General features: G+C 42.2%; 1 protein-coding gene and 2 long non-coding RNA genes across 5 annotated transcripts; 1 reads left to right on the top strand and 2 right to left on the bottom strand.

Annotated features, from left to right (window-relative positions):
• Window positions 1–907: 907 nt before the first annotated feature.
• Window positions 908–5,295, bottom strand: LOC124055336. 2 transcript variants are annotated; one of them, XR_006842617.1, is made up of 3 exons: window positions 5,247–5,295; window positions 4,274–4,526; window positions 908–2,493 (listed from the first exon to the last, which is right to left on the bottom strand). It is a non-coding gene; the product is annotated as an uncharacterized LOC124055336 (long non-coding RNA). The 2 variants fall into 2 exon arrangements; XR_006842616.1 differs by lacking the exon at window positions 908–2,493 and adding an exon at window positions 3,625–4,194.
• A 40-nt stretch (window positions 5,296–5,335) lies between these two features.
• On the bottom strand, window positions 5,336–21,921 carry LOC124055662. Its single transcript, XR_006842753.1, has 3 exons — window positions 21,163–21,921; window positions 15,993–16,103; window positions 5,336–5,381 (listed from the first exon to the last, which is right to left on the bottom strand). It is a non-coding gene; the product is annotated as an uncharacterized LOC124055662 (long non-coding RNA).
• On the top strand, window positions 8,743–25,125 carry LOC124055659 (heparan-sulfate 6-O-sulfotransferase 3-B-like). 2 transcript variants are annotated; one of them, XM_046382678.1, is made up of 2 exons: window positions 8,743–9,667; window positions 23,663–25,125. In XM_046382678.1, the coding sequence occupies exons 1-2, from the start codon at window positions 9,126–9,128 to the stop codon at window positions 24,417–24,419; spliced, it is 1,299 nt and encodes a 432-aa protein (XP_046238634.1). In that variant the 5' UTR covers window positions 8,743–9,125; the 3' UTR covers window positions 24,420–25,125. The 2 variants fall into 2 exon arrangements, with proteins under 2 accessions (XP_046238634.1, XP_046238635.1); XM_046382679.1 differs by having other exon boundaries at window positions 8,744–9,667; window positions 23,666–25,123.
• Window positions 25,126–25,537: the final 412 nt, after the last annotated feature.

Below are 25,537 nucleotides of genomic sequence, written 5' to 3'. Positions count from 1 at the left end.
TTTCTTTTAATTCTTACTTGCTAAAGGCTTGAGCGCCTGTGAGTGTTGCGACATGAATTTACTCATGATCCTAAGGCAGGAGCACACATGGCAGATTTAGCCAGACATTAATTATTCCATTTCTGTGGCTAATACAACAAAGGCCCAGCTAGCAGGTAGCTGGCATTGAGGCAACTCGGAAAAAAAACAGAAGCACAGACAAGGCTGCAGCCGGGACAGTTTCCAGTGTACGTGTGCCTTGAATGTGTGATGACCGAACTCATGCGGCATGTAGTCTTAAGCAATGTTGCTGTAAATTGGCTGTAAAATAGTGAGCCGTTGACTGCCAGAGTTATTGGGCACCTGGCCCAGACAGTCCCTGACTCAGCTCAAAGGCATTGTTAACTTGGCACAGACACATACCAGCTGGATGGACCATTAACTGCCATAATCTAGTCTGAACTTCACCAGAATTAACTGACATGCTCGTGTCTGCAAAATCTTCTAATAATATAGAGGTCAACACTTAGAGCAACAAGTTTTCATGCTAATATAACCTGTTTTTGTTGTAATGCAATGAATGTACAATATAGTAACAGGTTCACCTGTTGAGGGACTCCACCACAAGTATAAATCCAAATAAATAGTGTGACTTTTGACTCTTGCAGAAGGTGCTTGCATGTGACTAAATGGTTGCAAAACAGCATAATAGGAAATACTTTAATTCATCATCTTGCCAAGAGTGCTCCAATTTCATTCAATAACCTCCGCTTTGATGAAGCTAATGGGAATATGAGTAGCTGAAATTAAATAATCTTTTCTTTATAAGCCCTGAGTGCACCTTGGAAAACTTTATCAAATGACCATCAGGTGCTCCAGAGGTCAGTGCACATTAAATGGCTAAATATGTATCCTATTTCCACCGTAATTTTACAGATTTATAGCATAAAAACATGCACACATAATACCAGGTGGTGAGTTTCCAAACAACAAACAGTCGCTCTTGAAAGTTAATGTGCAAGCAAATACGCACACACGCTGATTTCAGAAGAAGGCATCATGCAGCAGTCACAGATGGGGCTTTTTAAGATGAAAAAGTGTTTTGACACAATTAAGTTCAAAGAGAGAAACACCATTCACAGACATGCTTGGAACACATTGACCTAATTAAACTTTCTGATCCAGTATTACATGATTGCTTTGATACAGTATGAGATCTGCTGCAGAGGTAGAATACGTGGCAGCAAGATAAAAAGTATTGGTTACTGTCAGATATTCTATATGATCAATAATAACACTTTACTTCAGGGTTTCACTTTGAACACTTTATATCACGCAGCATGGGAACGTGTTTGAAATGTTTTCTCAACAATGAAGGAGGAATGTTAATTAAGAGATATTTACCGGCAAGGGTTTTCACCATTGTTGCCTGTTTTCCTGTCTGTTCACTCATTTGCCCCCTTGAATCTAATGCAGTATATTTATTCCGTCCCAGGGACTGTCAGCATTAAAGCCTCCTCCTGAATCAGGTTCAAGGTTCATTTAGAAAATGTGAGGGGTTAAACTCCATTAAGATTTTCTTTTGTAAATGTTGTGCATCCTGCTTTAAAATTGGCCAGGGCTAGCAGTTTCATACAGCTTGATGACTAATTCAAAAAAGCCAACTTATGTTCACTGATTTTAAAAAAATAGGTGTGACACATGAAAGTGTCAAAGGGCCCTATTTTTGTTCGTCGGCATCACGTGCATCTCCCAGCTGTGAAAAGCACTCGTGTGTGTGAAGGCACAGTACCAGGAGAGGGCAACAACGATGAGAGCAAAGCATAACAAAGTATAGAGAACAACAAAGTCTGCGTGGGGAGGGGGTCAGGGTGGATTGACGGGAGGAGCACTTGACGTTCACACAGGTTCAGGCACACAAACTGTTCAGTTTAGGAAAAGGCGCTAACATGTTTCACACCTAATCAGGGTACGACTGTCAGCTGGCATGTTTCAGACTGTCTGGAAAATGGGTTTGTTTCTGTTGCAACGGCATCTGCTTTTTTCTTAGTTAATCAATAAGAGCAAAATAAATACTTGCAGCAAATGTGCAGTAATTACACAATACTGCTGACCACTATTTCATTGAAACACCCACACACACTGTGAGGAGATCAAAGAATCAAGATTAATGTGGTTAAAGCAGGGACGTCAGTAAATCAGTCTGCACTTATCTTTAAATGAACATGTTTCTCACCGTATCTGCTGTCTGCAGCTGCCTTACTCTGCCTCTTGTTCAATTCATTAAGTCCCTGCAGTCACCTAAAGAAAAGTGCTGCACCAGCGTGTAGCACCGTTATGCCCAATCGTCCACTGTGTTTACCTTCATTAAATCATGTACAAATGTCTGCTGTAAAATAACCCCACACACACCTCTACTCACTTCAGAGTGGTTGGTCATAACTCAGCATCCTGCCTGTTTCTGCCGGAGACGTCAGTTTACTGGGGCTCATCCATCCTGTGCGTCACAGCTTCCTTTACAAATAATAATAATAATAAAAAAAAACAGCGGTTCATGTTTTATTCTTAAAATGCATTACGAACTTTGCTGTGCCACATTTTAAGAAATGATGCTGCCATTATTTACAACGTGAATTAATATCAGAATTAATATCATCATACAAACTGCTTCAGCAAACTACTTTGTATTATTCATATAATCATTGTACTAATTAACTGTTACAACCCACACTCTCTGCCTCTGGCTGCAGATTTGTGGCGCCACTTTGCATCATCCAGTCAACATGATTTCCTGGAGAAGCTGATTCTTCATTGCTAAACTCAGACTGCCTGAGGGGATGTGACTGGCTGAGAGAGCAGTCATTAATCACCTCGCCTTCTGATCTGTGTTCACTTTCACCTTAGCCCTTTAGCACTTTGCACTGCTGCATATACATGAACCACAGCAGAACAGCAGGTGGAGAGACCCAGTATGACCATGCAAGCAATTAAAATATGGCCCTCAAACTTCACTGCAGTCATCATACAAATCTAACTTGTACATATGCAGCACATTTACCTTTTTATACACCCATTGTCACATGTGACCGAATCAGTAATGAGTAAGGAAGTGTTTATGATGCCTTTAAGTCTTCTCAAATTTCAGCATATTTCAGCCCTTTTTTATCAAGTGTGTTAATTTCATTGCATTTTCTTCATTCAGACAACATTAGAGAAGGTCTACTGTACAAACTGCTGTAACAACACTTCTCAGACATGAACTAGATTAACTAGGAGGAGCCTTCAAAGTATGTTTAAAACACTCTTTTAGATGTGTGAATGCTTTCTTCTCTTTGTGACATCAGAAAAAAGGTCATGTCTTTTTTCCTCATTGACACCAAAGTAAGTCTAGATCAAAAACCACTATAATCAGGCCTGACAAACTTGTCAGGCCACATCACAAACAAACTACAGTGGCCCAGTCTGTTGCAGCATAATAAAACTTTAGAAACTTAAAGGCACAATCTAAATATAGACTAAAAGGTAGCCCCAGTATTAAAAGTGAAAAAAGATTTAGAAGCTGGTATCACACTCGAGCGACTGGTCCTGTAAAACTGAATAATATTAGTTCTTCAACTTTTCTGATAATTCTAAAGGGTCATGTTTGCACAGTACAGTAAACACTGTATTAACATTGTACAATAAATAGTTACTAAAACTATTTATCCAACAATCTAAAGAAGCTATGTCTAATAATGTAATCAGTGTAGGTTTGATAGGACTTGTACAATGACAGTCAAACCCTTAACCTGAGGCCCGATTCTCCACTGCACCAAAATCTGAAGGAAAACTGTAAGGTTGGTTTCAGGGCGGCAGGAAAACTAAAAACAGTGTGACACAAGACTGGGATTCACAGGCAATTGCGCCACCATTTTCACAGGCTAGGAAATTAGGCATGAATGACGAAACCAAGAGTGTAAAGGTAAAGGCATCCTGGAGTGTAAAATAAAAAAAACACACATGTTGTTTGGTGGTGAAATTGCACTGCTGTATCGAAATGAATCAGTGAAGCCAGGAAAAAAGGTGACCTTAATAATAGGGTACACGCCAAAGTAACGCTTGACAAGTGAAATTCCAGTAATTTCCCCCATGACATCCATTCAGCGGCTCGAATCAACTTCTCCAGGTACTGACATGCAGGCCCTCTTTGGAGAAGATGATAAACATCCATCAGTGCTGATGGTAAAGACAGAGAGGCTGATTAGGCCACGGACAGCCACATCACATTCACCCGTGTCCCCAAAGCTTCAATTACCTGCTAGAAAATGCAGATTGTATCAGAAGCCTCCTCTCCAATGTCCTCGCAGTGTTGCAGACCAATCTGGGCAATTCTCTGTCATGCTGCCAAGGCGCACAGCATGGGCTAACAGCTTCCTTTTCATGAGGGACCAAATTGGGAGAGTGTCCCTTTTGATTAAGCATTTTGGATGAGGCTGTGGTGGGAGCCCAGCACAGGTTGGCGTGGTGCCGTCGCTGCGCTGCAGGACTGCAGGACTGCTGGTGGATCCCTGTGGAGGAGAGTTCACACATCTTCAGTCACTTAAACCACATGCAGCTGAGGCAATTTGTCAAAACTGTCAATTCACTAAAGTCAAAAGATGCTTTATGGCATCTAATAATATGATTTACATTCAAAGCATTCAGTCCTGCAGATAAAATAATGCAAGAGTGCCAAGATGTTACTTTTTAATATGCTCAACTATCAGATGAAGGTCAATAAAGGCACACACCAGGGAAAACATCATTAGGCATGTCAACATCAGTCTTAATTTGTCCTATTTATGACAAACTAAATGTAATACTCTCAGCCTCACCTGTGTTTACTGTAGGCATTCTACAGGCCCTTCTGCACCCAAAATTAAAGAGTTTGGTCTAGACCTGCTCTAATTGGAAAGTGTCATGAGACAGTTTTTCCTGTTCTGTTCATTTTGTCTACACTGAGTGCAAGTAGCTAATTAGGAAATGTCAGCACACTAACACCCTAGCCAAAGATAGTGCACATAGGAGACATAGCAGCTGAACACTCACTTGGCAGCATTGTTGGCGTGAGCATGTTAACATGCTGATTTTTAGCTGCTAGCATGGCTGTAGTCTTGTTGAGCTATGGCAACCTCTTTATTAAATGTGTAACTATTCTAAAGTCATTAAGCTTGAGAAATACAAATTACTTTCTTGTCATCTGATGTTGGAAAAACCTAAAAATCTTTTAAATACTCAAATCACATTACTTCTGGGGCGGCACGGCACTGTTGCCTCACAGCAAGAGGGTTCCAGGTTCGAATCCCGGTCTGGGCCCTTCCATGTGGAGTTTGAATGTTCTCTCTGTGCCTGCGTGGGTTTTCTCCAGGTATTCTGGCTTCCTCCTACAATCCCAAAAACATGCATATTAGGTTAAATGGCTACTCTACATTACCCCTCTACATCAGCCCTGTGATTGACTGGCGTCCAGTTCAACCCCCCCCCGCGATGGATGGATGTTACTTCTGTTGTAGTACGGCATCCTGACTTTTTCCTCAGTATTGGACTGCTATTTCGAGTTAGGGTTAGGATGAATTATTAGATGAAGGTCAGAAAAAGGTACACAGCTTCTCAGTGAAGCACTCAGAAGAGCTTCTAAAACTAATTTAACACTGTTAAGTTAATGAAGGAACTGGGACCAATACACAGACTCCAGGCTTATAATCAGCAACAGGTTTCCAGTCAGCACAACAAACAGATCCAGAGGCAGGCAGCTAACCACCAGAGACAGAAGGTGGTTCTAACACATGCAGGAAATTATACAGAAAACTGCAGCAACACCTGACAAACAACAGCAGCTAACTCGGATGTTATATACAGGGACTAATGAGCAGCAGATAAGCAGTCAGGTGACGATCAGCTGATCAGCGACAGCAGCTAGTGGGCAGGTGAGGCATGACAGGTGTCTGACATGACTGGAGGGTTGGCACAGGGGAGCCGCAGGCAGAGGAGTAGTTATTGCCATGACAGCACCGCCGTCTGTGCATTTAAACTTTTGAGTGTTCATTGTAACCACCACCTGTGCATCTCATAATGGTGATGTGAGCAGATCACAATGCAGGTTTTGTCTGTTCTGTATTTATCCCAATCTCTTTTAAGAAGGTTTTTGCACATTTCCACACTGTCTTTGTCTCATTTATATCCTGCTCTATAACCTGGAGAATGAGCAGCGAGAGGCAGACATGTCCTGATGCTGTGAGGCTGGTGAGCTGGTGTACAGGAGAGGGGTATCAGACCTTCACAGAGACATGGCTGACACTGTCAAACAGTTGGAATTTGGTGAGGTTTGGGCACTACTTAGTTAAATTTAATAAAAGAACACAGTTTGGGTTCAAATAACTGAATTAGTTACACAAGTGGGATTGGTAATTTTGCAGATGTTGTAAATTTGCTCAATTTCTCTTGTAATAGAGTTTCAGGATACTCATTTATGAGAAACACCCAGAAACTCTCAGCTCACCACAGGTGCCGCTGCCAGAGTCCCAGAGTGAACTTTCTCAGTGGCTCTCGCCATCATTTTAAGATCAATACTAATTCCAATAAATACAAAATACAGATCTGCAGGTGCATTAGACCAGCCTCGCAGAAAATGAAAAGACAAAAGCAGATAAACAGAAATCCCAAACCAATCCAATCATCAATTTCCAAGAAACTTCAGTTCCATTATTGGGAGGCCTGTACATGGCAGCAAGCAGCTGAATCAGCACTTCCCAGGGTTATTCCTCATAAAGCTTGTGTGGTGAGCGTCAGGGACCTCGTAAATATGCCAGCTGCACAGCCAGAACAACACACAACTCGCTTCACTGCACAAAACATTAATGCAGATTCTTTCCCATAAGGGATTCTGCTCAGATTTTAATCAGCATGTCATTTGTGCAAAAGGTTTCTTTTTGCAAAATGAGCACTATATTGTATCTGGAACAGGGTGTACAGGTGAAGAGCATGCTGACACAGGATGTTATCATCACTGACCTGATGCCCAGCAGTTCACTTCTGCATGACCTTTACAAAATTAGATATTTCCAGTCCTGACACTTTCCATAATAGATTCCTTTCTGCCCTCCAGCCTCCCTCAGGATGCAAGATGGTGACTCCTCTCAGACACAAAGAGAGGTGAACCACTGACTAAACTCCCATGCAGATTAAGTCAATGGCTGCACAGGAGGGCAAAGTGCATCGAGTGACAAAAGAGGATTGAATAGGAAACATACCAAAGTGCACCCTGATTAAATCCTTTGATGGAGGGCATTTGAGGCAACATAACAAAAGCTTCTGATCAGTGCAGCTTAAAGGAAATCCATTACTCGGGGGGTGGCTAAAATGCCTTTAGTTCTGGCCTGCAGTGTCCATGTGACGCTGTAAAATTCAACTGTACTGCATCACGTGTTTCAAGCCTGTTGGTGTGCAGCGGTAAATCTACGTAGGATGATGACGAAATGCTGGGCCAAACACATACACATGCGCGTGCGGGCACGCCCACGTGAATTTCTCTCTCACAGGATTGCCAATTATTGACCTGACATGTTGGAATCTGTCCATGGTGCTGAAATGACTTGCCTGAGGATGTAACTCAGCTTCATGGTATCTTAAATTACAGAGACACGCACTGTGGAGATGATGTGCTTTCCTTACGAACATCAACACATCATCTACTGACTCTCAACAAATACTGACAGCAACAGACCTGGACCCCTTTATGAAGTTTGACATTATCTACATATTAAAACAAGAGCATATGGGAGAATATTGCACTGAGTTTGACACTTTAAAGTCACTATTTAACGCCGCAGACGCACATACAACAAGCGTTTTTAAAAAGGTGAGAGAAAACACGCAAAGCGCGGCATTAAAATAAGTGTTGTTTGCATCATTTCAGCTTTACGCTCCTGCTTGTTTCCCACACTATAGGAATTAGTGATTTTCCGCCAGCAGTTGTTCTAGGCCATTCAAAGTGTGTGTGTGTGTGTGTGTGTGTGTGTGTGTAAGAGATGCGGTTGCGTCAGCGGCTCGGCAGCCGGGACAGATGACTAGCGCAGATGTAGAGTCAAATCAGCTAGAATGAAACCGGAAATTACACTTTTTTGCCCTACAAAATAAGGTCAAAGGGAGTTGGACAGCAAATAACCCTCAAGAGCAGTTGGTTTCATACAACACAGTAGACACCTCTATGTCCTACATGAAGCACACTGGCCTGATTGACTGTTACAAACAATAATAAGCCTCAGCAGTGAGTGATTTCAGTTTGACTCCAGGTGTTGCCATTGGAGGACCATCCATCCATTTTCTATACCGCTTATCCGTCAGGGTCGCGGGGGAGCTGGAGCCTATCCCAGCTCCATTGGAGGACCGATTTTTTCAAAATTAAAGGACCGACCTTTTACTGGCTCTTTTCATGCAGTGCCAAACTTGGCATTTCTGTGAAAAAAGTCACTTTCACTGGATTGACTAAATATAAAGTCAACACAACTGAGTAGTCTATTTATTTTGGTTATTTTGACACAAGAAGAATGAGACTACTAGTGAACTCTAAATATAAATCTAGTCCAGCAAGACCTTCCTCACATTATTCTATCCCAGTTTTAAAATCAGATTTTACATTATCTTAAAATTGACAGTTATAAGCTATTATTCTGAAAGCCTTGACCGGATGTGATTGCATTGGTGTAGACCAGCTTGCCGCTGGTGCTCCTGGCTCGGACTCTGACCAGCAGTTGGCTTTGGCAGGACAGCCGAGCCCGAACGCTCCTCGCGCGCGGATGTGCCTTCTCGTGCTGACGTCTGGAAAGGTGTCAGTGCACGCGAGACATGCTACCAGTGTGACATAGGCCATTTAAGGAAAAAAAGAAGTGTGTGCATGTTTTAGGAAATAAGTGACTGTTTGGGGCGACGGCTTCAAGTTTGAGAAGTGGACTCTGTTCTCCTGCCGGACGTGTTATTACCTGCGAGTGGGACTCCGGGTTTTTAACCCACAGGAATAACCACGCAGGCTTACCTGAGGTGGAACTGCATGATGAGACAAGGGGAGGAGGAAAACGACACGGACATCACGTTACCGTTTGTGCCGACGGCGTGATTTACAGTTTTCCACCATGGAGGAGAAGTTCAATAGACTCATCTTCATTCCCGTGGCGGCGGTGCTCTTCTTAATGATCGGCTACCAGTATGTGTGCCCGGCGGACAACAACAGCTGCTACTTCAGAAGTGACGACAAAGGGCTTTTCCAGCAGTATTCTTCAGGGTTTGAGTTAGTTTACACCGAGCCGGAGGCGGACGAGGACCTGCCCTCCAAAATCACATCCAAATTCAACTTCACGGAGCGAGACCTGGAGAGGCACGTCGACTTCAACATCCGAGGAGATGATGTGATGGTGTTCCTCCACATTCAGAAGACCGGCGGGACGACGTTTGGCCGCCACCTGGTCAAGAACATCCAGCTGGAGCAGCCGTGCGACTGCATGCCGGGCCAAAGGAAATGCACCTGTCACCGGCCCGGTAAAGCCGAGTCGTGGCTCTTCTCCCGGTTCTCCACGGGCTGGAGTTGCGGGTTACACGCAGACTGGACCGAGCTCACGAGCTGCGTGCCTGTAGTGATGAACAAGAGGGACAAGAAAAGCGCCCCAAAGAGCAAAAGGTGAGGTGTGAGCTGGACAGGTGGAGTCAGTGAGTGGGCAGCCACTCATTCACTCGTTCATCATCCAATAAATTAAAGAAAAGTAGAATGTAATTGAATCCATCATTCACTTGCTCACTCAATAACCAACGCATTCATTTACTCGCTCACTTATATTATATTTCCACTCACTGATCAACTCATGTGTTTCCTCATCGTCTCATTTAGTCAGTTTTGAGTCCGTTCATTCACCAACTCATTTAGTTATGAAGTTAATCACTTATTCACTCACTCACTACTTTTTCTTGCAACAGAAAGCTATTCATTCCGTGAATGAATGACTGCGTCAGCCAGTCTTTGCATAAGGAAGTTTTAATCATTGAAAACAGACTAAGGACTAGCCAATAGGTTAACTGACAGCATTAATTGATTAACTGATCCGTCAGCTGACAAAGTATGCTAAAGGATGTCAGACATTTGCTGCAGTTCAGTTTGACTTTACTGAATGTTTTTCAGATCTGAAGACAGAATTTTTCACCAGGCATTGGCTGAACTCGTCAATCATTCAAATAATTACAAGAACAGATGTTTCCTGAGCCTATCAGAGGAGTGAAGATTCCTTTACTTCCCCACAGTCACTAAATCAAAGGGAACCAGATTTTTTTTTAACAGTCGTAAACGTCTCCTTGGCAGCTTAAGCCAACCATGTGTGTTCTTACTGGGATGTAATTCTGCATATAAAGCTGTTAAGTTTTAACACACAACACGGTATGTCAAGACCAGCAGCAGCAGACAGGCTGGCCTCCTCGTCCGAAGGTCTGTTTCAATTTCCTGTAATTACAGCACTGACAAAGCTGAGCTTATGGCAGTAAATCACTTAAGAAGGGCAGCATCCTCTGAGGTGTGCCGTCTGCGTGTTGAAGCCAATTTACCTTGCAGTTGGTTGAGAAAGCAAACCTCCATATGTTACAGAGATCGTTAAAGGGGGTCGACAAGGACAGAGAGCACCTTCAAGAATCCTTCCAATCCATTAACTGTCCTCTGTGGCAGCCATCAGACTTAATTTAACGCTTTTAAATTGTTTTGAAGAGGCGCCTCCGAGCTGTATCAGCACTACGAGCGCATCAACAAACACTCCGGTCAACACTTGTCAACTCAATATAATAGTCAGTGGAAAATCAGCACTCATTAATGTTGACACTACAAGGCTGATTGCAGACATAAATTGGCTTCATTTCTTTAAAGATGGGACCAAATCTGGAGCCGTGCAAGATAAAAGACTTTCCTGTGGTTTGTTGCAACACCAGGCAGTATCCGATATAATATGATACTGCGCTCTTCATTGATCCCTGCTGTGAAATGATGGGTCTGCCAAGCCCCCTCCACAGGGAGGTCAGAGGTCTCTGTAGCTCCTGAGCAGCTTTTAGAGATTCAAAGCCTTGCTCCAGGACAAATTTGCATCTGCTGCGTGTAATGGCACTGATCATGACATTTCAATGCACATATTTTTTGCCACTTTTACAAGTGAAGTCTTGTCACATATGACCCGAAGCAGGGTATATAAAGAGGAAGGTATGAAATTTAAGCCAAATGCACCATGAGTCATTCTATACCCGTGAATTTGGTGGACGAGCGATGACTCATGACTCGATCAACAGCCACAAATCTGTCACATCAAGTTCTCTTTTCCACAGAGTAATGTCAGGTTGATTTTTTTCTCCACACGCTTAAAAACACTATATTGAGGAACCCTGACGTGAAAGAAATGAACAATTAATGGAAGGTCTCCTGTCATTCTAAATTAAAAGTGCAGAATAAAGACTGGACAGAGCGTATTCTGCACTCGATGATGTGTTGCCGTCAGGTTTCGTGTTGCAGCTTTATCAGGCCTGAAAGACTCTTGTCCTGTCACTTCGGGCGCTATAGCCCCTCCATGATGGACTGTGATGCACACGATGAAGGCAGCACAGGGAACAACATTGACTTTGTGTATCAGTGTGTGTTTGTGCAAAGGCTTGTTACTGCTCAGCTTAATACAATATTTAATGAAACCCTGTCCTGTTGTGTAAGATCCCTCTGCTTTGTTTGCATTTCAGCCCTGATCCCTGTGTCCTTAAGAGAGGTCAAAGAGTATTATAGTTGTTTTTACTATGCATATGTGTAATCCCCATTTCTTCATATATACTGTACTTGGGACTTGAAGTACAAGAGGAATCACTGAGGGTATTTCATATGGCTGAACAATTTCAAGCCCTCAAAATATTTTCGGCCTAATCTGACTGCAAAAAACAATCCAAGTCAGTAAGAGTGTGTTGATACTGAAGGGTGACTCCTGTCTTACACAAGTGACACACAGCAGAGGAACTGCTGATAGTCAGGGATCAAGCACGACGCCCCCACCTATCTTTAGGCTGCATCCAGGAGGGAGTGATGTATTTTACAGTCCTGTCTCAGCCATCAGGGCATACACTGATTCGTTACATGACATGCCTGCAAATCCCTACCAAAGAGGACATTTACTTAAATACTTAAGTACTTCAGTATTAGTTCAAATTTATGCTGCTTTATATAGTTTTCTACATTGTGGAGGGAACTATCTGCACTACATTGTTTAAGATTAAGCCAGTGGTTTAACCCCTTACGTAAAAACAACATGTTTTCTCTTCTGTTTCAGACGTCTAGTCAGGCTCCCACACAAATTTAAAATGATCACATATTCTAAGTTAAGTTCAAAGATTCTCTTCTAGCAAGAGAAATCAAATTATTGAGCTTCCATCCACTGCTGAAGGTTGTTAGGTTGTGTAGGTTTATTTACCGTTACATGCACTGAAGCCCCACCTTGCTGTCGCTGTGCTGCTGCCCCATTCCCTACTTTCTGTCCTCTGATGAAATACACTGAGGCCTCAGGGGGCTGTGAAATGAGGTGAAGTGTGACTAAAAATTCTTCAACGTACACTGAATGTACAGAATATTTAACCGCCTTTTCACAGTCTACATCCAAATAGTGTCAAAGCCTCTGTTCTCCTTCATGATCAGTGTTTCACTGACAGACACCTGGATTCACCTTATGACTGTGCTTCGTGAAAAGATTAAGATTTTGCACATTCGGAGTCCCGCTGGTCTGTTCTGAATACAGAAGCATCTGTCTGCTTATGAGCACTTTGTAGTCCCCTTGAAGTCACCTCTCTCCTACACACCACAATCCACACTGCCAGCATGCACACAGCCTACAGACTGATATAACTCGGACACACCGGCTATATAATAAGCATAATAAGCAATAAGATTTTTATCATATAGAATTATTATTTATTTTTACGATAGGCTGCCAACATGTGAAAAGTTTGTTCAAAGCAGATATGCACATTAGAATTAAAAACAAGAAAATGATAAAATAATTTATTAATTAACTCCTGTGTTAGCATAGTGCCATCTAGGAGTGATGAAGACTTCTGCTTGTAACTCTTAACTGTCTGTTCCTTCCACAAAGGAGCTCATTGGACTCCAAATCCTTTCAAAATCCTCCAGTCTGTCATTAAGGACATGTGGGATTCTCTCCAGGCGGAGGGTATTAGCCAGTGTTGTTATCCAGAATTTAAAAGTCAGCACATCTTTCTTTGCACAAAGCTGACCACAGGACAGGTAATGATGTTGTGTTTTTTAGAGTTGTCGGATGCACCCAGTGTGACCAAAAGTGGATCTGCCCTTATTTTTACTTTCAAAATCCTTGAAAAGTACAAAACTATTACAACCCCATTACGTTTTTTTTGTAAATGAGGGCATAATGCATAGCTAGGGCATAAATTAGCCTCTGCTTGGTCCAATCTCTCACAAGCTGGTGACATTTCTCAAAAGATTTTATGGCAACTTCAAGAAATACAACTTGTGTAAAATTTTCAACTGCACCAAACAGAGCCTGGCTTTGAGGGAACAGATATTAGCACATTTCAGACCCTCGTCCCACATGTCCTCTCCTATTTCTATCCCCAGGTCTCTTTCTCAGTTCGTTTTTGGAGTTGCAGTTTGCTTAAAGCTCGGACAGCGATGTTTTATGGGAAATAGCGGCATGGCTTTAACACACTTTTGTCAAATCAAAGCAATTAGAGTCCTGTTTAGAGGATACAGCAATCTAATGGTAATAGATTTGATGTGCAATTCACCTCCCGTTGCATAAATCTGCATCTGTGCCTGCTCATGTCTGGCAGTTTCCCTCCAAATACGCCAACTTCAGTGAGTGATACATGACCGGTTCAAGTAGTTTTTGATAGGCATACCACTGGTCAGAGGCTCCTGCAGGGCTTTGCTCGCAGCACGGGGCTACAGCATTCACATCACAGCGGGCTACCAAATTGCTGTAAGGCCAGACGTCAAAGCTGCTTCAATTGCCTTGCTGCCCTGTTCGTCCTCGGCAGCAGGCCTCACACTGAGCAGTCAGAGAGTGTAACCTTATTACTGACCTCATTACTTCAGATTAGAGCAAAGAATGCAGGCTGGCCAAAGCACAGATCAGCCTGAGTTTAATTAGCCCAGTTCATTCTGGGCACATTTAAGGTGGTTTTCACTATTAAATTGGCATTGGCAGCCTATTGTGATGTTAATAATGACATGAAAGGATTTAAAATATGCAAAAATAATGTGGGAGTTTTAGTGGTCAAACAGGGATGGAATTATGGTGAAAAAGATGATTTTATCAAAATGCAGTTTTCTGTTTCCTCTTGACATAAACCATGTTTGACTTAAATGTATGTGGAAAACATCTGGTTGTACGTTTTGACATTAATCTCTCCCTTGCAGTTACAGTAAGTCAGTTTAAATCCTCAGCCAAAGAGAGCCATGTGTCGAGGTTCCAGAGAGGGGCGTATATTACTGAGAAAATGTGTTCAGTTTGAAGCAGAGAGAATTCCTTAAATGCTTTTGGCATAATACTGCCCTTTTACTGTCAACGTCACTTTTGACTGTAGCATCAAGTTATTTCAAGCAGCTGACAGCCACACATTGTTGTAAAAACCCAGTGTGACAAGAACGCAGATCGTCAAAAAAATGTGACCTTCAGTAGCCATAAATCATTCAAACTGCTCCCTGCAGATATGTGATGACTTCAAGTGAGACTGCAACTTTTGAGAGAAAAAAATGACGCATTCTTCCTCTGACTAATGGAAGGCTGAATTCACAAGCAGAAAAATGTATTCACTTCAAAACGTTCAAGAGTTTTGCTCGTATAGCTTAAGTGGCCAGGATGGTGGCTAAACGGGAGCTATCGTCAGCGAAGTTTAGTCAGCTTCCTAACTGATAACTGTGGTCCACATTTGCTTCTGTTGCAGTACTGCTAAATGTTCAACAGTATCAGAAGTTCCGACATTAGTGTTGGATTGTGTACATTTGCCATTCACTGCTGTTTATGAGACAGGTTGCATTTCACTGACGTTCTGACTCGTCACTTCTTGTGGGTGGAAAAATATATGTACAGCACTTGACATCAGAATTTTATTTCTGGCAAAGAGGTGAACATACACGCCTTTTGGGAGATCCTATGCTGCAGCCTGATGTAGGCTGGTAACGCATGAAAATCTCTTCCAGCAGCAGTTCGTTTTTGTCAGCGCTCCTAACATGACGCTGACTTAGCTCAGCGTAGGAGGCCGAGGAGATGACATCAAATGTCTGCCTGTGAGGTGTAGACGTTAGGTGTGCTCGTTCGGAGCTATGTTAAAGGCTGTGTCTTCACACTCATTACACAACATATCCTCACCAGCCTGTCGATGACGTCTGTCTGAATTAAAGATATCACCATTTGCATGACTTGGCATATGGTAATTTATGCCACAGTCTGCTGTGCCAGTGCCATGGGAAATGTGACCTTGATCACACGCTTTACAGCAGAAGGAAGACAATATTAGCAGTTAGGCCCAACAAAGAGATGAATGATCTCTGAACTCCCTGTGGAGTTTTACTTTATTTAAGCTTTGACTTATATTAGTCTGTTGGAATCTAAAGGTAAAGCAAATCTATACCCTTAAATTGACAACTGGGCATTATGTTCCAGGCACCGCCGGCCCTGGTACCCTTGATGCTTTGGCCCTAAATATGGGATTCAAACTATGTCTGGTTATTGTCAACCCAGGCCTTTTTTCTCTCATTTTGACAATTGGTTGCAATTAAAATAGCCTCACATACTTCATTCATATTTACAATAACATATTTCATACCTATGAAAAGACCCCCTTGTAACTATGTTTTAGAACCATTTGACAGATACTCATAATTTGCGTAACTTGAGAAAGTGAAGGTAAGACTAGAGCATCTGGTAAATTTGAGAAAAACAGTACTTTATGATAAAAGAAATACTTACGTGCCAGAGATGGATGTCTACAGGACAGACTCCATTGTAATGTGTGTTGACAGAAGATGCATTTAACCATCTTTTAGAAATGTGATGCTGGTGAAGTGGAGCTGCACGATCCTGCAAATGAAAGTGAGAAATATTTTGAAAACATGCCAACAGTGATCAAGGGAAGAATGCCTGAGGTGTCTTAATTTTAATCACATAATTGGATCTTGATTGTTTTTTTATTCAGCAGATTTTTAAAAAATGACTACATGAGGTCAAGTTAAAGAACTTATTCATACACAGTGTGCTGATTCAGTTAAATCCAACCCCTCAGTGCACTGCCTTCATGACAATGAGTGGCATCTTGTATTGTAAGAAATGTGAGATATTCAGAGAATCTTGATAATCTCTGCACTCCCTATGGGGATTAAGGGCAGTCGAAGACAGGTTTTATGGTACTGTGGAGGAGTAAGGGGGAGGTTAATCTCAAAGTCCAGATTTATTCAGAAACCTGTCGACTGGATTTAAGATTATTTTTTGCCAAACAGTGTGTTGATTTTGTTAAAACAGAAAAAAATAATAAGAAAGAAGGAAGCTCCAGCTAGACAAATCATTATGTGCTATCCATTCATCGCCCCGCATATGATGGATAAGTCATTATGGATAAAACTGTATAAGAAACTGCAACTGCCTTAATTTGAAATGTCTTTTTGTAATTTTCCAGCTGTGCAATAAATATCGGGATAATACAAGCTGTGAATCACTTGCCACTTTCAAAGGCTCAATGTCAAAATGCTGCAAGAAAACATACAGCAGTGTGTTGGAAGCAGCCCTCACGCATTACTCAAAAGTGGATTGCTTTTCAGAAATTCCTCAGTAGTTTGTGTGGGTAGATGTGACCTTTGCAGAGTGTACTCCCTCATTTATCCTTTCCATGCAAAGATTAAGATGTCAAGCAAAGGTTAAAGCTAAGACGCTAAAGCTGCACACGCCAGGTTGTCGTGTGCGTGGATGTCCTCGACCTTATGCTCACTGTGGCTGTGTTTAAAAACCAAATAAACTCTGGAAAACTGGAGTCGCCTGACATGCAGCCACACTGAAAACAGATGGATGTTTCTGTACCTTAAAGTTTTTCTGTGCAAAGATAATTTTGTAGTGAACCCTGAAATGCTCTACAAAACTTAATTTTTTGTGAGTATATGCTGGCTGCAGCTCCTCACATAGTCTATCGCCTAGTTTTCACCAAAACCACATCTTCACACCCTCGCTTGCCTGGACACCTCGTCTTTCTGGAAGCGTTCTCGGTTCCCTCGTCTCCACACCAGCATCCCTGGGGCTTTTCCTTTATCGCCCAAAATAGCATCTCATATCAGCAACCAGTGAAGATGACAGTGCAGCACCAGTCTCCAGTCTGCTCGTCATTCTCTGCTCTCCTTCTCAATCTGTATGATCTATCAGGAAATGTAACATGCCAATATTCCCCTACAACTGGGTTATGTTTTGGAGGGGAACGCACGCCACTGGAAGACCATGTAGGGCTGCAGGAGAGTGTTGTAGCTTGTGAACGTGTGTTTCCTTGTTGGACAGTGATCCCGCTGTGCGCAGATGGGCACGGGGATCATTTTCCCTTTAATTGGCAGACATAGATTAAATTAGTACAAGAGAGAGATTCAGATTAAGTGAAAATGGATCCCGCTCGACCTCTCGGTCTGAAGACTGATGTGATGAGACTTGCCCGATCTCTGTGCAGCTGAGCAGCTTCACTTTGTCATCTTGATAACATCCCCCCTAACATGCAGACCTGCTGTTGCTGAATCTGTACAACTACATCCCTTTGTCATTCTTCTAATTGGCAGTCTTGTTTACTATTTTTGGAATTTGCTCCCTTCTACTGTGTTTTATAGCTCTTCCCGTTTCTTCCTGCTGCTCTCTTATCCCACAGTCAGGCTGAGCTGAAAATGGAAAGGTTAATATTTTATCTGCTTTGCCAAATGCAGTGTTTTCGACCAACTCCTTCCTGGTCTATGGACCAAATGTTGTCCCACCTGAGAGGCTCATTCAACATTTCCCCTTTCATTGCATACATGACCACTTTGAGAGATTTGGTTTCTTTTTTGGCTATCTTGCATGTTTGTGTTAGAGCCCACATTACATTAAATATCCACCAGTAAAATAGTATCAATTTAAATAAAAAATTTTAAAAACCAGATTATTATTAATCAAGAGTAGCCAAATCTGCTTCATTAGCACTGCAAAGGTGTAGTTTGGTCAGATTTAATTGACAGTGATCTGGCAATATAAGCACACAATATGGTAGGAAATATCACCTCAACATCCAGCAAACAGGGAAGCAACATTAGTATTCTTTTGGAGTCATGTTTGTGTCCACAGGTGAATTTGAGTCCAATATTCACCCTTCTTTTACCTCTCTTCACCAGCTCCTGGGAGAGCTAAGCATTGTTACTAGCATTAGCCAACAGTCAGCCTCAACACTTCAAAAACCTGAGTATCAAACCACTAGTACATGAACTGCATACTATTTACAGAGAAATATTACAGTCTGAACGTACTGAGGCAGTGAAAATAACACAGCCGACAGGTAAAGCAGTGTTTCTTCTTCTCTGGATCAGACAGAAGAGGCAGGTTCTTACAAAGAGAGTAAAGAACCAAAAAAAAAAAAAGTACTGTTGGGTACCTTTGAACTGTTACCAATACTAGTACCAGTACCCAATACCAGTATTGGTATCAGTTCAAAAGTGAACGTTACCCATCCATAGTGATAATTCTGTACTGGTTTGTCTCTATGAACAACCAGTCTCACAGTTCACGTAGTAATTTGATCCATTGCTAATATAAGTATATTGAACAGAGCAGTTTTTAAGCACATTTATTTGGTTAGTCAATTAAGTTAAAACTGTTAAATATACACAATGTACTGTACCTTTGAACAGCAAGAGGTACACGGCTGCAAATTGATACTGGGCATTAACATTTTACACTATTATTTAGGCTGCTGCATTAAGTGGTGGGGTTCATTCTCTTCTGTTCGATGTGAGAAATGTGTCTCACACACCAAAACTTTTTGCGAAACTGTCATTATCGCCACCTAGGCGGCTTTTAGAAGTGATTTTAGCGGTGATAAAATTGGAACTATTAAAAAAGACAGCATGTGACTAAAGACAGAGATGACGGAAGGTTTTTTCTGGTCAGATAGTAATTCCCACTTGGAGGGAATGGTTAAGGGATCCCTTGTGGGCACAGAAACACCTTTAAAATGGATTTGCTCCAACTGTGCGCGTTATCAACACCCTGACTTCAGTGTGAAATCGATGTGCAGTACTGTGCTTGTTTTCAAATTTGTTTTTTTTTTCCCAACTTGGCTCTTAGAAACGTTTGAAAGTGATACTTCATTGAGGGCACTCATTGGAACAGTGTGATGCTGAGCCGGAGCAGTGAACCTATTCTTTAGAAACGCCTCAGCAAAAGACACCGTAATGTGTTTTCAGTTTTAAAAAGATGAAATAAAGATCGTTGCCCATCCAGATACTTTTTTGTATGGACTGCCTCCTCAGCAGTATAAATGGTTTCCATCAAGGCTTTTATCATGAGATGACTGTGTCCTTGATGGTAGTGAGTGAATTAACAAGGCAGATATCGATCTCGCTGTGAGTTTCCTCTGTAGCTTTTTGATGGTGATTTAGAGAGTGTGTGAGAGAGAGAGACAATCACGGAGAGAGACGGCGAGAGGAGATCAATAGTGTTTGCAGGTCTGCTGTGTGGAGAAAGGCGACAGGCGGCGAGAAGGGCATGAACGAGGCGTTGGATTGACTGGTAGCAAAGTGAGACAAGCTGATTTAACTTTACCTTTAGAAAGAGCCATGTATGATCACACACGCAATATATGTGCATTGACAATGATTGTGCTATTACACAACAGATAGACTGTTGCATCGTAAACAGCACACAAAGTTAGCCAACCTGCTGGTGAACACAATAGAGCAGCTAAAGATCCTGAAGGAGGAGGTGGTGGTGAGACCAAAATGGAGCTAAAAGGAGAGTCAGCCACACTTAAAATAAATGCTCATGTTGCTTTGTACCAACTTTTTGCCAACCTGTCACGCCACATCAATTTTTAAAGATCAGAAATATGATAATAAAATGTCTGCTCCTAAGAGGACAACAAAACAGTTATTACCAGTTTGAAAAGCCAAAAGTTTTCAATTTTTGACTTAAATGTTTCTATTGAAAGCACTTCAAGGTGATGCCACGCATGTTTTCTACCTTCATAAACGCTGTAGAAATGCTTCTGCAGAGTGACACTGTCTAGTTCCTGCATGAGAAAACCGTCTGTGCCATTCTTCCGACAAGTAATTATTCCTGACCTTCATAATCTGACCCTGCCTCTGTCCCTGACGTGAGTAAGAGGAGAGGTTTGACATTTGCTGCTCTTTGTCAATAGGTCATGTTGAAAGCACAACTGTAGAAAGGTGGGGTTGCATGGACATTTATTGATCTGGCTGTCTCCCGGTTAGCTGTACAGATAAATGATAGGCACAGGAGGGGGAAAAGAAAAGACTGAGCTCTTTTCCAGGAAGTACAACAAAGGCCACTTTGTATAGCGCACGTGTGTGTCCATCCATCTAGTGCTGTCCGTTCAAGCCGAAGAAGATGGCAGGGTAATTCACTTAGCTTCTTGTTGATGGCCATTATCTCTGGGAGGTGTGTCTGTCTGTGGGTGAGCTCGGCCATGATATCATCATGGCACTCACTTAAGTATATATCACAGCTTATTGATATCTGCCGTCTGGCAATAATTGCTAAATGGTGAATCTTTTAAGCCCGTTTGGCAGTGTGCTCTTTGCTCAGTAACACAACTTCTCTCTCAATTAATCAGATTTCTCAATTTGGCTATGAAACAATTACAGCTATGCGAATGCTCTCGTTAAAAGCTCCAGTGTTTACATGGTCGCTGCTTTTCACATGCAACACACAGTAGATTTAGAAGGAGAAGATTTAACAGATGGCGATCAATGCATTTCAGGTATCATGTTTGTGTCACAAAAATGACAAACCGTTGAAAAGCATAACTATACATCACGCAAGTATATCATAATATTTGAAATTGAAAAGGCTCACTAATGCAGGACAGGAAGGTGCAATTCGACAAAACAAGTTAAAAGTATTTCCTTACCTTCAGAAGTGGCTGACTGTCAGAACAGGCAGGTACAGGAGGATGTACAGGAAGCTGACAGTGACTAAAGGGCAGGTATGCACCCTGGGCAGATGACGAGCTACTCTGGAGCAGGTGTGGAGGTCAGCTGGTGTGTAAAGACAGCAACAGCTGGACAGGGAAGGAAACGCAATCTCTGAAATGACAGATGAAATTTATTAGGGGAAGATATTGTCTTGTTTTCTTTTCTTTTCTGCTTTGCTCCAGGTTGTTTTTCTTTCCCCAATTAATATTTAAATTCAGATTGAATTCACTCTTTTTTTATTTAATCTGAACAGTTTATAGTCCATGGTGTTCTGAGCACATCCAATCATCCCCTCTTCCACAGTTTACCCAGCTTTAACAATGATACTTAGTGCCTGGCCTATATATGTAGATTACTGGAGATAACTTAGCAAAGCATTTAGTAATTTAGTTGTTTTTTGTTTAAACACAAACAGTGACTGGAATAGCTCATATAAATGGAGGCATTATTTGCTTACTGTGAACTTGACAGCTGCTGTTTTTACAACTCAAAATATTATTTTAAGATACTGATGAGGTAAGTTACAAATGTTATCATTAATAATTAAGAATTAAAATGAATAATTTGTGGACTCTTAGCCAACAGAGCAAGAAAGGTGGAAGAGGGTCATTCCCAGCTGTTGCCTTAAAAAACTTTTCACTGAGGCTTTTATATAACTGGTTTATTATTAAAAACAAACAAACCAGTAACTCACATTAAGTATGGTGGAAGGTGAAATATGCCAGTGTGTCTGGACACTGCTCACATAATCCCACAGTCACACACAGACTCAGGTGCTGAGTGTGTGTATTGTACTCAAAGAAACCCACGGGATCGGATTTTGGGAGCTCATCCAGCTCGTCACAGTGCTCTGTGCTCTTCTTGGCCAAATTCAGTTCACACAGACTTACTGTAGAGGAGAGGAAATCAAATGGAAAACATTGCTCTAAACCAGCAGGGTAACAGGCAGCCCAACACATAAAGCACACACAAGTTATAAGACTGTAGGGCAGGAAAGCAACATATCTGAAACTAACCACTCTTGTAATCTGACTTACAAGAGAATTTTCCAGAGCATCACTGCAGTAAAATGTCCTTGAATGTGAATTCTTTATTTAGCTGTTGAATGAAATCTCCCAGACGGAGAACTGCAGCCCAGAGGAATGAAAGAAATAAAATGTTCAGCTTTTTATTTGGTCTCTCTATTTGGTTTCTGTCTCTGACATGGTAAGGTCACGGTGATCTTTGCTCACAAGATGAACGCTTTCAATTTCCCTTTTATCTATGCTGTCTTCCTTTTGAAAAACTTTTTGAAAATGGCTGAAATTCTCCCGGCACTGGCTCTTCCAGTCACCTTGCTGTTATGCCGGCCATCTCTGAACTCAATAGATAAGAGCGGAATGCTGTGTTTGTCAGTTGAAAGCTTTTCGTGCAGCTGGGTTACAGCAATTTCTGAAGCACCTTTCATGGCAGATCAGAATGATCCAGATACATGAAAGGTGTTGCAGACGGAGAAAAAAATCATTAGGGGTAGGCAGGAGCAAATTGGTGTGACAAAAACAAAAATCATTCCGCATCTGCAGGATATTAAATGTTATACATGCTTGCTTTGTGTTGCTTTCTGTGTCATTATTCTCTAACACACTCAGACACACTTGATGATGTTTTTCATTTAAACCTTAATCACACTGTCAGTGCTCTCAATATACTTCAAGCGCTGTGGTATTTCTTCCTGCTCATATTTCTTTTTTTATCTGCAGCAGGATATGAGAAATTTGATGTATAGTTTCATCCTCCTTCGCTGGGTTGAAAATGTGGCTCATGGTGTTTTGCCAGACAGTTTCTATCATTCACTGCACACAGGTACCATCTCAACCTAATGCTGTATGCTGTTGCAATTCAGTTCAAGAATGCAGGGTCTATTTGAATGAAATAAAATTCACATTATCGATACAGAGGTAAAGAAAACAGTAAATGCTGAAATGAAAGCTATTTTTATAGACCCGAATCACCTGCTGTCCTGACATCATCTTCTCCTGAGGACCAAACCAGTGAGTTGATAGGATAGGAAGCTTTGAGGGGCACTTGTCTCAATATTTTAGGAAATACATGTATTTGCTTGCTTGTTGAGAGAGAGGCGAGACATTTTTACGAGCCTACCCGACTAGCTTATTTCCGCTTGCAGACCTTTGGTGAGCTGTTTTGAAACCTGTGAGGTGATAATGTGTGAGGCTGACTGTTTCCTAGTCTCATTTTGTTGCATCTTCATATTTAACATACAGACATAAGAGTGACATCAATCTTATCGTATAAGACTCAAGACTCAAGACTCAAGAGAAGAATAAGTGTACATCCCAGAATGCTGAATGTTCATTTTCACCATTTAAGTCTGGACTCAGTCCAAACGTATCCTTGAGCTAACGTGTCACCTCATGTTACATATCTTTTCTGTCTCAGCAGGAATTTCTACTACATCACCATGCTGCGCGACCCTGTGTCACGCTACCTCAGTGAGTGGAAACATGTGCAGCGAGGGGCCACTTGGAAAACAGCCCTGCACATGTGTGACGGCCGCCCGCCCACTCAGGATGAGCTGCCCGCCTGCTACAGTGGCGAAGACTGGACAGGTGTGCCCCTGGCAGACTTCATGAGCTGCCCTTCCAACCTTGCCAACAACCGCCAGGTCCGCATGCTGGCCGACCTCAGCCTGGTGGGCTGCTATAACATGTCCTCCATTAGTGAGCTGGAGCGAGGCCGCATGCTGCTCGCCAGCGCCAAGGCCAACCTGCGCAACATGGCTTTCTTCGGCCTGACGGAGTTCCAGCGCAAGACGCAGTACCTGTTTGAGCGGACGTTTGGCCTGCACTTCATTCGGGCCTTCACGCAGATCAACAGCACACGTGCCGCGAGTGTTGGAATCAGCGAGAAGGTTCGGTGGCGCATTGAGGGGCTGAACGCCCTTGACATGGAGCTGTACGAGTACGCCAAAGAGCTGTTCCTGCGGCGCTACCAGTACAACCGCCAGAAGCAGCACCAAGAGGAGCGTCTGAGGAGGTGGCAAGAAAGGCAGCAGAGGCAGCAGCTGCACAGGACCTATCTGGCGCAGCTGTGGAGACTAGGAAGAGGAGGAGGAGAGGAGGAGGACGAGGACGTGAAGGTACTGGAGGAGGTAGCCACTACAGAGGACTACAGCAGCCAGGTGGTGCGGTGGTGAGGAGAGCACAGGAACTAAAGCACCAACGTCCTGACTGATTGCTGTTTGATTCATCGTGCTTTACTCTCCTCCCTCGGTCCCTCCTCTGCTGTGAATCTGCCAAAACCTCCTGCCCTCAGCATCATTGCGCTTTGTTGGACTGCCAAATGGTGTCTTAATATTTATGATGGATGTAATTGTCATGGCAACATAAACATTTTGTATTCATGTTTTTTTTTCTTAAGGCTATTTTTTGGCACTGCAGTTGTGAATTGTATTTATTTATTCATTAGCAAATGCTTTGAATGTTCTCAAAGCAGTGAAAATGTTTCTTAAAATTTGCTAATAATTAGTAGGACTGAAAAATAATGTGCGCCCTGAGAAGGCCATTTTAGTCTATTTTAAAAATGGAGAATGAATTGAAGGATCCTCTGTGTCATGTTTGTCATCTAGCGCTGTGTTGATCAGTGAAATCTTGTAGTTACTCTGTGGTTGTTGGCTTCATAAGAATATCAAAGCACAAACTTGCCAATAGTCTGCAGTGTTTTTTTTTCTTTCTGACTGATTGAGCTGCATTATACAGAAACAATCAAGGTAATTTCTTGCAGGAAATGTGTTCAATAAAAATATACAGCATCCAGTGATGTAAATTTGTCCCTGATGGGCTCTCTCTGGTTCGCAAGTGTACTGTTCTGTTTTGCTCCTTTTTCACAGCATGTTCTCACCATAAAAATCTGAAATCTTCCTGTGGTGTGCCAACTTCTTCCATATTCACGCACATACAGACACACTGACGCACAGTGATGAGGCTTTTTTTCTTCTCAAGAAGGAGAGGGGAGAGCTGTAGGCCTGAAAGACAGGCTGTCAGAGCCAGTTTCAGCACTCTTACATCACAAAGAGAGAACATTGGTATTTCCACCATTAGCTCATTGATCACAGGCCCTTCACTTCCAAATTGATCATTTAAAGTTCAATTGACCATGATGCTGACGCAGCAGAAAATAGAAGAAACCCGGCAGCTTGCTGAATGCTTTTCCCTCTGTAATCTGACAAACACACATCTCTCAGTTCGACCGACGTTGCATTCACACTCCAGCAGAAAAACAATCTATTTCAACACTACAGACAACAGGCCGTTG

The sequence above is a fragment of the Scatophagus argus genome, chromosome 24 (genome assembly GCF_020382885.2).
Source record: "Scatophagus argus isolate fScaArg1 chromosome 24, fScaArg1.pri, whole genome shotgun sequence".
Taxonomy (NCBI): Eukaryota; Metazoa; Chordata; class Actinopteri; family Scatophagidae; genus Scatophagus; species Scatophagus argus.
Note: the sequence above shows the minus strand (reverse complement) of the source record. Positions and strands in the feature narration are given on the sequence as shown.

Bases quoted from the DNA above. Each gene is read 5' to 3' on its own strand.
- LOC124055659 (XM_046382678.1), top strand. From the start codon at position 9,126: ATGGAGGAGAAGTTCAATAGACTCATCTTCATTCCCGTGGCGGCGGTG. The intron at 9,668-23,662 runs GTGAGGTGTGAG...TTTCTGTCTCAG, and splicing joins AGCGCCCCAAAGAGCAAAAG to CAGGAATTTCTACTACATCA.